The 16,417-nt window shown below is 39.2% G+C and overlaps 1 protein-coding gene across 1 annotated transcript in view; it reads right to left on the minus strand.

Moving 5' to 3' along the window:
- The window catches only part of Stam2 (signal transducing adaptor molecule 2), a 46,521-nt gene that overhangs the window by 11,464 nt on the left and 18,640 nt on the right, over positions 1-16,417 (minus strand). Inside the window, exons 2-10 of the mRNA XM_059260467.1 lie at positions 13,105-13,189; positions 12,203-12,278; positions 11,996-12,094; positions 10,643-10,789; positions 8,608-8,677; positions 7,735-7,921; positions 2,251-2,345; positions 1,414-1,496; positions 1,194-1,281 (exon numbers count right to left, since the gene is read on the minus strand). Coding sequence (XP_059116450.1) covers positions 1,194-1,281; positions 1,414-1,496; positions 2,251-2,345; positions 7,735-7,921; positions 8,608-8,677; positions 10,643-10,789; positions 11,996-12,094; positions 12,203-12,278; positions 13,105-13,189 — 930 coding nt within the window. The remainder of the gene's footprint in view (positions 1-1,193; positions 1,282-1,413; positions 1,497-2,250; positions 2,346-7,734; positions 7,922-8,607; positions 8,678-10,642; positions 10,790-11,995; positions 12,095-12,202; positions 12,279-13,104; positions 13,190-16,417) is intronic.

Consider the following 16,417-nt stretch of genomic DNA (forward strand, 5'->3'; position numbering starts at 1 on the left):
TCATCATACAAATTACAGAGAAATAACTTTGTGCCAGAGAAGAGATGATAAAAGATCTAGTTTAACAACATTTATAGCACCTTTACTATTATATACTACTATCACAGACCAAGGGCAAAGTCAAAATTAGAATAAAAATCCTATCATGTTCCTGGAGCCATTAGCCAAGTTTATAGGGGAATAACTGTGACAGTTATCCCAAAGTCTGAAGAGTATCTACAGAACTACTCCTAAGTAAAGCAAACCTGGCCCATACTGCATAAAGTATGTACACATGTGCCCGCACATCAAATAGAAACATTTTCATCTATTTAAGACATTTTAAAATGCAAGGCTGATAAGAGATAACAGAGCTTGCTCCACAGCCTGGTGACCTGAGTTTGATCCTCAGGATCCTCATTCGGAACAGAGAGGCAACTCCGTAAAGACATCCTCTGGATTCCACAAATGCACATGGCATGCTCACCCACACCATACACCATGCACATGTATAAAAATATAAACACTAATAACATGCAAATACTTATAATGGGGAAAAGCTACATATTCATAATCAAGCTTTCTTCTATAAAAAAATTAAGATTTATATATTTGCTGTATTTTTTTCCAAAGGAAATTGTTTGGTTTTGGTTTTATTGTTTTTTGACAGGGTCTCACTCCATAGTTCAGACTGGCCTTGAACTCATGACAACCCTCCTGCCTTAGCATTTTTCATGCAAGAATTATATGTACAATCCCCTTATGCACAGATCCCCAAAGTACTGTGGATTTTTGTTTGTTTTTTTGGTTGATTGGCTTTGGTATAGAAACCCAAGAAGGATTCTTAAAACAAAAGATTATCTGTTTTTGCTTTAATCTCTTAGCATCTAAAGGATACACAGTAAGGAGACAGTTAAAACAAAAACAAGCACTTTTACATGTTGATTTGATTAATATGCTGTTATTTCTAATTCTGCCCTTCCTTTGGCGGATCTCACCAGTGAGCTTACAGATATACAAGGACTCCCTTCGTGAAAAGGCTGTGACAATACTTTTGAAGTGACATTTCCACTACTTTATTATACAGGTCTGTTTTTCACCAGAATTTCAAAACTCAAAAAGCAAACAGGAGGCAGGAAAAAACTTCAAGACACTATAAACAGGTAATATATATGTTAAGCAATGTTAAGGTGAACTCAATATTAACTAAATACCTTCTAGGTCCAAGAGATCTTGGGAGTCAGGTTTTGAATCCTTCGGATCTATGCTCTGAAGAACCTGCAGGGCTCTATCCATTTTATCCTAAAAAAGCAACGGGTGACACTAAGAAGTCCAGAGAGTTACCTTTGCTGGATAGAAAAGCACTGTTCCCAGGCATTCTCAAAGATAACACATTTTTAAAGTCTTGGTGTTTATTAAACAAAAGGACAATACCTCATCTATATAAACAGGCTCAGGCTCTGATTTCTTAATTTCCTCCACATCATCATCAATTACATTCAACTTGTCCACTGTTGCTACGGAAACAAAGTAAGTTATAAGTTCTCCAACATTTACTTTGGCAATTCAGTCATTTATTTCTAAGTGGTCTATTATTATCCACGGGTGGGGAGAGTTCTTTAGTCACCACACTTCATAATCAATATATTATATACAGTCATTCATTCACACCACAATATTTACTCAGCACTGACAGTGTGCCAAACCTCCTTCCTAGTGCTTAGACACACACCAGTGACTACACCCACGAACCTCGTGCTCCGAGTGGAACTTAAGTGAGCCGCATTTGCAGGCACTGTCACCACAGCCACTTTCCTGAAAGCTCAATGTCACCACTACATCAAGTAGATACACAAGCGGACAGATGTCATCACTAAGCCGGTTTCACTTTAACTGTTAAGTTCCATCTATACTCTGACCTTCTATATTCATAAATACAAATTCTAACCTGCATTTTCTACTTGAACAAAATAGACCTGATTTAACCTAACTCTGACAGTTAAAATAGTACAAAGTTACAACAAAAGCAAAAAGTATTTCACAAAGAGGATGTTGAAAAATAATTTATAAATATACATATCCTGGAAACTAATACAAGTTCCCTGGAGCAGTGCTAGACTGTACTCAATTTTAGTTAAGTTTTGATTGAAACCGAGATACTATAAAAACCACTGCCACGCCCAGCTCTCACTACTCTTCAATGTCACTAATAAAAGCCAGGGGAAAATAATCTCCACGAATGGAGGTTTCTGAGGACCCTTGTGAACTTACCTGCCTCAGACTCTACGTTTAAGTTGGTCGTCACGAAGTTAGAGGGGAAGAGTCCAATTCCTCGGGGACTTTCTCCTTTCCACCAGTTGGCATCACTGAAAACAGAGCATGGAAACGGTCATTCGCTCTCTATCCTGTCAAGAGGAAACTAAAAACAGTTATCACACTTGTAAATTTGAGTTTACATCTAGCTATTTGTAAGCTGTTTTTCTTAGATAAGCACAGTGGGACATACCTGTAGCCCTAGCACTGGAATGGCAGAAATAATTTTTTCCTCAAATTAATAAAAATGTATTAAAATATACAAATCAAAGAAAATCTACATCCCCTTACCTAAATTTTGAAGCACTTTTCAGTGACTAAGCCCCAAGCCCAAATCCTTCCTTCCACACTACCAGCATCCAAGCTAGACAGCGGCCTCCTTACCTGTGTCCTCCATCCTTTCACTTTACACCGATAACTAAAACGACACTTGTGTAGACATGTGCTACTCCAGCAGAGAGCACCTTTCAGTTTGATGATTAATACTTCTGGAGCCCCGCACATCTCTTTCAAAGTTCTACTGAAGTGCACATTATATTTCATTTACTCACTTCCGTGAAGATGAATTTCTAGGTCATTCCCAGTCCTTCAACACTATAAAGACTGAATAGTGCAGGGAGGTGATGGCACATGCCTTTAATCCCAGCACTCAGGAGGCACAGTTAGGCAGAACCTTGAGTTTGGATCTCTGAGTCTGAGGCCAGCCTGGTCTACAGGGTGAGTTCCAGGTCAGCCAGGGCTACACAGAGAAACCCTGTCACAAAAAAGAAAAAAAAACAAAACCCAAAAAACAAACAAACAAAAGACTGAATAGTAACCATTCTAGATTAGAAGGTCCATAAGCAACAACTACTCTAGGTTTGTTCAATACAATGACCTGCAAGCTAGGTATGATGCATATGTCTATAGCTCTTATTACCTGGAAAGAATTTCATGAGCCCAGGAGTTCAAGACCAGTCTGGACAAAAAGCCAAAACAATGAAACCCTGTCTCCCCACAAATAGGAGGATGGGGGGTGGGGTGGGGTGGGGGAGCAACCCAAACAGTTTGCTGGCTCATGGGATATAAGCATGCTCAATTTTACAGATATTGTCAAATGTTCATCAGCAACACCGTGGGAGTTCACGTTCCTTCTTCCCCAAGGAGCACATAATTAAGTCATTTCTCCCCACACTTGATAACTGTCCATGCCTACACCCAACACCAGCAAGAAGGCGGGGTCATACCTCGCTGTGCTCATCTGCATTCTCAAGCATCCACCCGTGGGACACTGCTCTTCCATAGACTGCTTGCTCTGATCTCTGCCCCTTTAGCTCTTCCTCTTGGATCATGGCTTTTTTCATGGATTGTAGTTCTTAATGTACTCAGGATGGCAACTGCTTGTCTGAATTAAGACCACCCCTGCTCTCAGGCCGATTCAGCAACCCTTTCTTTCTCTATGTCTTACATGTTTACCTATCTTTCTCTGCCCTGCATTAGGAAGTCTATTTCCCCACAGATTTGTCCAGTAGTTCAGATTTTCATTTTTGTCCTCTCCCATGTTGAGGTCACTATTTATGTGAAATCAAACTGCATGTACTGTGTGAATCAAACTTCATTTCACTATAGAATAGCTAATCAGCCTGCAGAAATTACTAAAAGTTTACCTTTAAAAAAAGGAGAATTTACGATATCCTAACTGTCCAACAGCAAGTTGTACGTGTTCACGAGCTATTCCAGTATCTCACTCTATCCAACAATCGGAAGAGGAACTCTTCATTTACAGTTCTGTCTTCCGTGCCTTCACTTACCTGTAGTCAACCATGGTCTACAACTATCAGGAGAAAAGGTCTGCAGAACTAGCAGTTTGTAAGTTTTCAATTTTATGTCATCTGCCTAGCAAGTGAATCATTTCTCTGTCCAATACATCCATACACACATACACACAGGAGCCCAAGGAGGTCAGAAGAGGTGTTGCCCTCCCTGAAACTGGAGTCACAGATGGCTGTGAGCTGCCATGTTGGTCCAGTGAACCAAACCTAGGCTCTATGCAAGAGCACTAATAACTGCTGAGGGCAATTTTTGTTACTATTGTGAATGACATCTTTTCTACTACATTTTCTAAATATAGCACTGATTTTTTGTATATGATGTTTATATCTAATAACCCTAACATAAATTTAGCTGTTTATTAATAGTCTGTCCATTGACTATCTTGGACTCTTCACATGGATAGTCATAGTTACCTAGTAACCCTTTTTGTCTACTTTATAGAAATCTCATGTGCCAACTGTCATTCTTTTTTTTTTTTAAAGATTTATTTATTTATTATGTATACAGCATGTATGACTGCAGGCCAGAAGAAGGCATCAGATCTCATTACAAGTGGTTGTGAGCCACCATGTGGTTGCTGGGAATTGAACTCAGGACCTCTGGAAGAACAGTCAGTGCTCTTAACCTCTGAGCCATCTCTCCAGCCCCCGCCAACTGCCATTCTTAAGGATGGTTTTGTTTTTCTTTTTCTTTTTGGTAGGATTAGGAACCAGAGCCAAAGCTTTTTCATGCTAGGCACAAATTCTTTTCTTTTAAAAAAAATAATTTATTTAACTTCATTTTATGTGATTTGGTATGAAGGTGTCATATCTCCTGGAACTGGAGTTACAGATAGCTGTGAGCTGCCATGCAGGTGCTAGAAACTGAACTTGGGTCCTCTGGAGGACCAGCCAGTGCTCCTAACCATTCGGCCATCTCTCCAGCCCCTAGGTACAAACTCTTAACACTGAGCTGCCCACTAAGGAGGAATCTTAGGATTAATAATCAATTAATCTCCAAGATTCTCAAACATTTCATTTACTGAGTTCCACAAAGATATAAAAGAGTTATCCATCACCCAAATTCTTTTGTTGTTGTTGTTTTTTTTGGTTTTTTGAAACAGGGTTTTTCTGTGTAGCTTTGGAGCCTTTCCTGGAACTTACTCTGTAGCCCAGGCTGGCCTTGAACTCAGAGATCCACCTGCCTCTGCCTCCCAAGTGCTGGGATTAAAGACGTGCGCCACCACTGCCCATCACCTAAATTCTTAAGATCAGAAAATGATGCATCAATAGTTCTGAGATATTATTATATATGCTAATTCCTCACTCTCAGTGGAAAAAAAAAAAGCCTCCTCACTCTATCTGTCAGGGATTTGGCTACAGCAAAGAGAAAAGTAACCAAGACTGAAGCTGACATTGTCAAGATGAGAAAGAAATGAAGCTGTTGAAATAACACTGACATTTTCTTGCAGCCGTTATGGAAAAACAAGAAAACAAAACAAAAAAAAACCAAAAACTATCTTTGCATTCTGAGATTTCAAAAAGAGATTCAGGGTCTCCCATCTAGTTTTAGGTCTTGGGCTGGCAACATAACTCAGTTACAGTACTTCCCAGCCTGAGGACCCAAGTTTGACCCCAGGACCCACATGGTGGAAGGAAAGGACCAATCTAAGTTGTCCTCAACTACTACACACGTGACATAGCACATAGATGGCCCACTCCCCATAATAAATAAATGTAAATATCAGAATCATGAAAAACTTCAGCCTTTGTCTTCAGCTATGAACAGGAACCAAGACGACTCTCCTGATGACCTTTGTAGTGACAACGGCAAAGGAAACAAATGTCCTCGATGGGTGAAACCGCCACGTGTGAATATGAGGGTGAAACCGCCACGTGAGAACACAAGGGTGAAATTGCCACGTGAGAAGACTAGGGTGAAACACCACGTGAGAAGACTGTCTGCCACAAACAAGTAAGCAGTAAACCCAGAACTACAGTGATATCATCCCAATCACTTTCATTTTTCTTCTTTCTTCCTTTTTTTTGGGGGGGAGGTTGTTTTTTTTGTTTGTTTGTTTTGTTTTGTTTTTCGAGTCAGGGTCTCTCTGTGTAGCTCTGCCTTTCCTGGAACTAGCTTTGTAGACTAGGCTGTTCTCGAACTCACAAAGATCCGCCTGCCTCTGCCTCCTGGGGGCTGGGACTAAAGGCAAATACGGCCAGTTCCCATTTTTTCTTGAAGCTTCTTTTTTACTTCATAATCAACCGTTCCATTTAATACGTTCCATTTAATACTCCTTACAGTATCTTGTCAACTTTTTCAAAGTCAACCCAAGGGGCTAGGAACATGATGCAGTGGCAAAGCACTGCCCTGACTGTACCGGCCTGGGTTCGACCTTTGACAATGAAAAACGTGGAACAAAAAAATGCCATCAAGACTCCTCTGAAACAGAGCAGCCCCTGGGCAAGCCTCCTGTACCACACATCTACACAAAGTGTAAACTGATTCTCCATGGCTCCAGACAGCCTCTTTCATGGCCATCACCAGGTTCTGTCTTGCACATCACTGTCTATACAGTCATTTTAACTCCCTTACTTAAGTTCCACAAAAACAGAACTGTGTCCTCATTCATTTTTTATTATAACCTGTCTATTACATAACATTTTCTCTATAAATACTTACAGCAGCAAAGCAAAACCATATGTATCTAGACACTTAAAAATAGGCTAGACTGGGGCCAGCAAGATGGCTCAGCAGGTTAAAGTCGAGTCTGATAGCTTGAGTTGGATCCCCAGCCCACATGGTAGAAGGCTGACTCTTGCAAGCTGTCCTCTGACTTCCACATGCACACAGTAGTGTGTGTGTGTGGGGGGGGGATATACACATTCACACATTCATGCATGCGCACAAATAAATAAACGACCTTAAAAATGAAAACTATCTCTACTTGACTGGGATATCCTCACTGGGTTATTCAGAATGGAAGCAGGCACATATGCTAAATCTGTTCACAGCAACAAGCTGTCTGACCTCACTGTTGCAAAGTTTCTTCAACTTAAAAAAGTTACTACACTTACGTATCAATTTGCGCGCGTGCATGCGAAGGTCAGAGGCCAACTTGCAAGAGGCAGTGCTCTCCTTCCAGCACATGGGTCCCAAGGACGGAACTCAGGTCATTAGGGAAAGACAAGAGCTCTGACCCACTGAGCCATTCAACTGCTTTTAAAATATCGTCCATGCACAAGTCTTCAGTCTCTAGAACCTCAACATTTGGGAAACTGAGACAGGAGGCCTTAGAGGCCAGGCCAGCCTGGGCTACACGGTGAGAACCTGTCCCAAAAACAAACAAACAAACAAAAACCACACACACAAAGAAGAGAATTGGGCTCAAAACGGATCGATCTATTTTTTTCCTTAGAATTTTAAACGATAAAGGATTGTGGGGGAATATACAGTAGTAGTAGGAGAGGATGGGGGAAGAGCCAGGCATGGCTTTCAATAAGTTCTCATTCCCTAGTCTAACCATCAAGAAAATAGTCAGAGAAGACTGTATTATCTGACTAAAAGGAAAAAACCCGAATACTCCTGATTCTCAGCTAAGGATACTGTACTGTTTTCAGAATATTCCACAAGTAAAAATGTGGAGCATACCTGTCATCCAAAACAGTAATGATTTCACCGTGTTTAAAGGTGAGTTCGTTGTCCTCCACGGCTTCAAAGTCGTACAACGCTCTGACTCTCCGCGCAGGCTTGTTATTTAACTGCGTCTCTGCAGGTGGACACAGAGACTTTGTCTCTGCGCACTGCTGCTTCTGCTCTTGCAAGGACAGCTCAATAGCTAGTTAAAAGAATTAAAATGCAAATATATAAAATGAAAATTAATTTTAACATCGAAAGAAGTTTAAAAAAATACTGGATAACAATTTTATATTCAACAATAAATCAAGTATGCATTTTCTTTTTTTCAAGAGGATCTCGTGTAGCCTTGAACTCCCTAAGTAGTTGAGGATGACTTTAACTCCTGGTCCTCATCTCCACCTCTCAAATGCTAGGACTTTAGGCCACCAAGCCTGTCCAAACAAAGACTAAGTGGTTAAATTCACGAGGGGACAGGGACACATAACATTTTTAAAATAACATTTTGCTCATCCCTTATTATCACAGTCTGTAATATACAGCAGCTATTATTTTTATAGCAAACAGATTGTGACATTATAATATGGGTAGCTTTCCATATAGGACAAACCATGAACATATTTCTGTGCTTGAGTCATAACTTTGGCATTAAGAAAAGGTGAAATGTAATCTCTCTAAAGGTAGAACATTAAACACATATCACTGAAAAAGAAAATGAATTAGGTTCATCTTCCACCATGTCACTGGTTTTCTTGACTTCTAAGACCCTACAGCTTTTAGAATTGAGTAGAACTAAAAGCCCATTAGTCTTTTTATAATTTTTCTTTCAATAAAACTTCTTGGTAAGGCTATTTTCAGCAGCAACAAATTATCATGCTCAAACCCTACCTTTCGCTATGTCTTCATCTTCTTTGTTTCTGTTCAATGATGTACCGTTTTTGGCAGCAGCCGAGACAGTCTGTAAGCGTACGAGTAAAATGAGCACAACTATCCTCTCAAAGGAAGCACAAACTCTATAATTATGTGTAGATGCTAATTAAAAAATACTGACAACACTGATAACTCAGCTCCATTTAAAAGGGAGGTTCTTCATGATCACTTAAGCAGTTGTTTTAAATACTAACACTAAACATCAGTTTTCAAGAAAACATTATAAACACACCAAACGCATACCATGACTAATATTTTACATCAATCTAAGTATCTGACATAGAACTGGGCATAGAGGAAGTAAGGAAGCTTTTTAGAGAATGAACAGATACCACTTCTGGCCTCAACTGTTGCAGGTCTCTTATTCAGGGAGAGGCACTCAGGTGCTATTAGCTCAGAGCTCTGACAGGAAGAGAACACTACAGTTGGAGAGGAGCAGCCTTGCAGACTCAGCAGAGGACTGGAGAAGGTCCTGCTGAGTCTGAGAGCACCTAAGATAGGTGTCCAGGACTCCAAGCCATCAACAGTTCTTGAGAATGACATGCAGAAAGGACAGACTGGCTGCTCTTTACTACTCACTAGACAACTAAAGCTATCCTTATGTTTCCAATGAGTCTCCAGTCTTACTGCTCCACTCATCACATTAGCTTATTACCCTCAATGAGTCTCCAGTCTTACTGCTCCACCCATCACATTAGTTTATCACCCTCAATGAGTCTTCAGTCTTACAGCTCCACCCATCACATTAGTTTACTGCCCTCACCAGTCTCTAGTCTTACAGCTCCACCCATCACATTAGTTTACTGCCCTCACCAGTCTCTAGTCTTACAGCTCCACCCATCACATTAGTTTATCACCCTCAATGAATCTCTAGTCTTACAGCTCTACCCATCACATTCCTTTATAACCATCAATTAATCTCTACTCTTACAGCTCCAACCATCACATTAGTTTACTGCCCTCACCAGTCTCTAGTCTTACAGCTCCAACCATCACATTAGTTTACTGCCCTCACCAGTCTCTAGTCTTACAGCTCTACCCATCACATTTGTTTATCACCCTCAACACAACACATTCACAACAGGCAATTCTCCATTCCACAAATCTGTTCACATTAGCCCTTTCCCACCATCTCTTCTTTTTTCCACTCTACCTAACACATCACATTCAAATCTCAAAATTCTTCCTCTCTATGTCCTCACTGTCTCAACCTGTAGTCCTTCTTTCTCCTTGGTGCTAAGATAGCATCTGGTCTTCATCCATCAGTCTTTGACACTTACAATTTAAATTAGTAATCTGTTATATGTATATGGCCATCTTTCAAATTGACTATAAGTTTCTTTTGAAACATTTAACTTATGGGTTGAGGGGGCATGTGCATGAGGTCAGAAGACAACTTTGTGCGCTGGTTCTTGTCTTCCATTTTCACTGGGTTCCTGGAACTCAACTCAGGTCATATCACTTGTACTCACTGAGCCATCTCACTAGCCCCTTATCATTTTCTTAAACATAAGGCTGACTTGAACATCCTATGCTTTTCACATGATTCCAGACTTTAGAGCAGCATTAAACACATTTTTTGTATCTGATTCACTTTTTAAAATTTCCGATATATACAAGAAAAATACTGAGCAATTAAATGTCTCTACTAGATGTACACTATGTAAGTACTACATCAGGTAGACTCTTAGGGGATGCAGACAATAAGACATTCCTTGCTAAGAGCAAGATGGTTAACAGGGGCTTACCTGCCACTCACCCTGATGACCGAAGTTACATCCTCAGGACCATATATATAATAAAAGGAGGGAACCAATTCCACAAGTCATCCTTTGACCACCACTCTCTTACTCTCTCTTGCTTACACACACACACACACACACACACACACACACACACACACACACAAAACCCACATCCCTCGCTAGCTTTTATATGAGAACTGTGTCTTCAAACAGTAGGGGGACAACCATGGTCTGGATAAATCTCTCACCTGGGAACCTGCTGAAGGAAAAGTAACTCCTTCTTCTTTCATAGATTTAATAGTTGCAGATATCAGACTACATTGGGGGTCCTTTTGGAATTCCTCTGACCATTCCACCATTAGAGATTTCAGTTTTTCACATACTTTAGGATGAGCCTTTGAAAGAAGTGGTTTAAAAAGGAAAACAAACCATGAAAACCCTCCCATGTAGTTAGAGTAAGTACTAAGTTCATCGCCCATGTAGTTAGAGTAAGTACTAAGTTCATCGCCCATGTAGTTAGAGTAAGTACTAAGTTCATCGAGAGCACTGGAAGATGGCTTGGCAGGTACAAGTGCTTGCTTGAGTTTGACCCCATGAAGCACACTGTCAAGGGAGAGAAGCGACTCCCCCCAAGCTGTTTTCTAGGCCCCCACAAAACACACTGTGGCTTGTGCATGTGAGCATGTGCGCACACACACATACACACTCACAAAATAAAACAATTTCAATTTATTAACAGAAAATCACCACTGAATTTCTCCTTAAGTATATAAACATCAACGAAGTGAAGTAAGCTCTAGACTAGTTGAGTAATTGACAGATGCTTATTCACATTTTCAGACAGAGATGCTTCATGAAAAAAAAATCACCCTTTCAGAATACTTCTTACTCAAATGAGTAGAAATCTTTTATAAGGAAGGCTATTAGCTGTTTTCTTCATATTCTCACTATGAGATTAGAATTTCTGCATCAACTGGAGTAGCAGCATGAGAATGGTGCTTCAGAGTTTGTGTTTCAAAGAAAGCTCTCATATGAAGGCCCCTTTCTTCACCAACTCTAGTGGAAGGCGGTACAGAATGGTGTTGAAGTCTGGAGTCAAGAGTCACAGACACCCAGATTTGAATCTCAACTACGCCCCTTTCTAGCTGTGTGACCTTAACAAATCTAAGCTTCAAGAGTGGTGAAAAATAAACAAAGCAGTCTACACAGAATAGTCAAAGAAGTGATCAGGCCTCAGCCAAGATGAGCCTGTACCAATAACACACACACACACACACACACACACACACACACACACACGCACACATATATGCACACATATACATATATATATACATACATATATATACACACATATATGGATATACAAGGACATTTATACAGATTTTATACACACACACACACACACACATATGTATATATATATATATATATGGAAGAAAACAGCCTGGATGCTACGACTATCAAAAATTAAGGACAAGAAGTTCTAACTTATTTAAAAGTGGTCTCATCAGTAAGGCAACTTTATTATACATAATTAAAACAATGCGTAGTACATTTATTGTGCAATGACTTAAACTTCTTTTTGGCTTAAAACTTACCTTATTTTTTATCAGAGCACGTACTTCTGTTGCAAAATCACGGGAACACACTTCTAAATGAAATATCTTTCCACAGTTTGCCACGCAAGCCCCAAGAAGCTATCAATTAAAATAAAAACGAATATATAAACAACAAAATGTTTTGACCTTAAGTCACTGACGTGAATGCACTTTTAAATAGGGTCAACTGACATGACATTTACTCACAGTTAATGCCTGAAGAGCAACATGAGGGACCTTATGGTTTACCCGTTTCATTATGGCTTTTAGGCAATCTTTTGCTCTAAAACAACAACAAAAAATATGGAGAAAATTAAGAATTTTTTGAGAGTTTCAATTCAAATGTTAAAATTACAAGGTATTTACTAACTAACAGCTTTAAAAATAAAATTCTACAAACATCTTTGTAAGTAAGTCTATGTGGTTTTGCACACTGTGGTTCACAGATGTTATAAAACTTTGTATTCCAATAATAAGAGAAAAACCACTTCCCCACAAAGCCAGTCAGCATAGAGAACTATACTATACAAATGCTTTTTCTCCAGACAGGCTGAGCTTTCTTTCCATCAGCAAATTCTCATCCTGAAAAGAGTTAGCATGATACATCACCTTAAAAGGCTCACTGACACATGGGAACGTGCCTTGAAGACAGGATGCTAGTACGTTGCACAATCACCCTCTGCTAGAGAAAGCTAGAGCAGCTTCACAGCTGGGTCCTATACAAAAGCATTCTTTTTTATACAAGTTCAATCTTTTCATTATATTACATATTGTATTTAGAAAGGCTCTCATAAAAGTCTACCTCACAGGGAAATTCCTCCACTAGCCAATGGATTCATGGTTAGCATTCATCCCTGCTGTGAAAGCCTTTACTTATCTATGTAAATACAGATCAGGTTTTCAGTCAAACACTGCCTTTGTTTCTCAAGATAAACCCTAGCCCACTGATCTCTTTACTTCTATCTCCCCAAACCAAACAACTAGTTAAGTAGGTAGTTACACAGCAAATTTAAATAAATACTTCCATTAAAACTAGCATGTCAGCATCCTTTCAAATTTATGTTGTGAAGACACAAGCTAACCAAGGTCCTTACCCATGAGCATCTTACCCATTGGGAGTGCTTCCAACCCTATCACAGATGTCCATAATCAGACTCCAGTCTTCTGTAGTGTTGTACTCATTTGTGGCTTTTTCTGTAAGACATATTAACATATATAAAAATTAGAACATACCTTTAAAAAACATTAAGGTACCAATGAAGGCCAACAGCTAAGAAGCTACTTTTTTTCTAGTCAAAGACAGAAAAATAGAGATGGATTTCAGAAACGAGTACACTTCTACTAAGTTCAGTTTTATTTACATGTACTTTTAAGGTTTGGGTTTCGTTTGTTTTATTTTTGTTTTTAAGTCAAGGTCTCTCACTGTAACCCAGGCTGGCCTGGAATCCGCATAAGGCCTCATCCTGCTGGTTTGGAGAGATGGGTTGGTGATTAAGGGCACTTACTGTTCTTGCATAGGAACTGGATTCAATCTCCAGCACCCACATGATGTTCACAACCATCTATAGATGCATCCTCCAGTCCCAGGATGCACACGATACACAGACATACATACAAGCAAAACACTCATATACATAAAATAAAATAAATCTAAGCAAAAAAATTTTTTAAGTTAAAAAAAAAAAAAAAATTTTTTTTAAAAGCCTCACCCTGCCAAGAGCTGGGATTATAGACATGAGCTGCCAGGGCCAACTTAACTTCAGTTTTAAACTGTATCCTATAATGATATGAACCAAAACTAACTAAATGTTCTCAGGTATACCAGTAAAATGTCTTCAAAATTAATTATCCAAAGAATCCTAATTTGGAACACAGTTTTTAAAATATATCATCATACGAGTAAATATGCATCACCGTCCTTTTTATTTTACATTTATTTATCAGAGTGCATGCATATGCGTGCATGTGTGCGCTCACGCATGCGTGTACAAGCACTATGCCACTGCTCATGTGTGAGGTGGGAGTCATTATCTCCCACCATGTGGGTTCCAAGGACTGAACTCAGGCTGTCAGGCTTGGATGCAAGTCTTTACTCACTGAACCATCTTGATGCATTAAACTGTTCAATTAAGTATTATTCTCAATAGCAAAGAGGGAAATTGATGAGATAAATATTAAATATAAGAAACTTACACAGTAGAGAATATGAAAACAATACATACAAAATTAAGGTACAAAAATGTCTGAGTTCTTGACATAATACTTTGTTTGGACCTAAAATGATGAGTCAAAAAGCAGCTAAGAATTAAAGGACTAACAATATTTGCATAAAGTTGTTAAAATATCTTTATGGAAATGAAATTCACATTCTAATACAGTTTATGCACTTAATCAATATTAATACAGTGCATGAATTTAACAATCAATATTAGTATAATTATATGCTTATATAACTTTCACCACTAATTTTTTTTGGGGGGAGGGGGGTTTCAAGACAGGGTTTTTCTGTGTAGTTTTGGTGCCTGTCCTGGTTCTCACTCTGTAGACCAGGCTGGCCTCGAACTCACAGAGATTCACCTGGCTCTGCCTCCCGAGTGCTGGGATTAAAGGTGTGCACAACCACCGTCCGGCTATCACCACTAATTTTAAAGCATATCATTTTCCCAAAAGAAATCTGTACTCGGGGGCTGGAGAAATGGCTCAGCAGTTAAAAGTACTGGATTCTCTTCCAGAAGATCCAGATCCAATTCCCAGCACCCACATGGCAGCTCCCCGCTGTTTGTAACTTCAGTTCCAGAGAATCCACTGCCCTTTTCTGGCCTCCATGGGCACCAGACACATACACAGTGTACAGACACAGCAGGTAAAATACTCATACACATAAAATAAAACAATATTAAGTGTTTGGAAACAAAATGAACAAACAAACAAAAAACAGAGGAAATCTGTATTCCACTGCTAGTCATGTCCATTCTCTTCCTATATCAAATTCTTGCCTCTACATTGTCTTTACACACAAGTAAACTTGTAAGATATAATTTTTGGTAACTTGCTTGCTGTTTAGTATGATGCTTTCAAGTTCATCCATGTCACAGTATGTATCTGTATTTTGTTTCCTTATACAGCTGAGTAACATTCTATTGTATGAATATACCCATTTTATTCATCTTCTCATCAGTTCATTGAATTTGTTTTTTTAGTTAATAGAAATGACGAATTTCTGCTATCAACATTCATGTATGAGTTTTTATGTGGATATAGGTTTTCATTCCTCTCTGGCATACAGCCAACAAAACCCCTGGTTCATATGGCAACTCTGATTTTTAAAGTTTTTCAAAGTAGTCCAATGGGGCTCTCATTACATAGGCCAGGCTGATCTCAAACTCACTACAATGTCCTACGTGGTCTCAAAATCGCAACCGTCCTGCCTCAGTCTCCCAAATGCTGAATATTCTACTTTTTTTTTAACCTAAATTTTTAAACAGCAAATAAATAAACAAATGGCAAGAACAAAAACTAAAACACTATTATACTCTTTAGGGATATAATACAGACAGTGAAAGTACAAAACATGTATAAGAATGACAAACACTAAACTGGAGGTCGAACAGTCCAAGCGGCAGCAGTGCCTCTGTTTACTGACTGTACAACGTGTATGTACCTAGAAGTTTTATTCTCAAAGTCCTGCATGTAATCTGAATAAAGTTAAAATACCCAACTGTTTAAGGACATTTTCAGAAAATAATGACTGAGTCACAGCACTTTACTACACTCATTTTTTTTTTCTGAGACTACCTCACTATGAAGTCCAGTCTGACTTCAAACTAATCATCTTCTTACAAAAGCCTCCCCAGTGCTGAGATTATGACAGGAACCACCACATCCTGCCTGTATAAAATTTTAGTAGAATTTCACTATGAAGGGAAGCACACAACCTTTTCCTGCTAGCAACTAACATACAAAAAGTCACAATTTAGAACATTTTATGGGCGACAGCGCAGAACAGAGCTGTGGAGTTCTTGTCTAACATGCTTGAGGCCCTCAACTCCATCCTTAGTAGCCAAAACAAAAAAGACTGATTTTACTGGCCTTCTTTAATAAATAATTCAAAAACAGCAATACACACATTCGTCCCAGGTGATACAGTAATAAGCAGAAGGACAGCAGGGACTCTACAGTACGTTTTTTACAGCAAGGAATAATTTCTAAAAGACAAAAACTCTGAGCTTAGAGGGCAGCTGTACTTTGCAAGTGGAAACAAAAACGACATTGAATCCAGTTTACCTTAGTTAACCAACCGCTGGAACTTTCTTTAAACGACCCTGTGACATGTGTGGTGATGCAGCCCTGTGACCTCAGCTCTCGGGCAGGAAGTCTGAAGTACTCAGGGGTCCCAGGCCCATGTGAGCTGCCTGTTTCAAA

The sequence above is a fragment of the Peromyscus eremicus genome, chromosome 4, assembly GCF_949786415.1.
Source record: "Peromyscus eremicus chromosome 4, PerEre_H2_v1, whole genome shotgun sequence".
Taxonomy (NCBI): Eukaryota; Metazoa; Chordata; class Mammalia; order Rodentia; family Cricetidae; genus Peromyscus; species Peromyscus eremicus.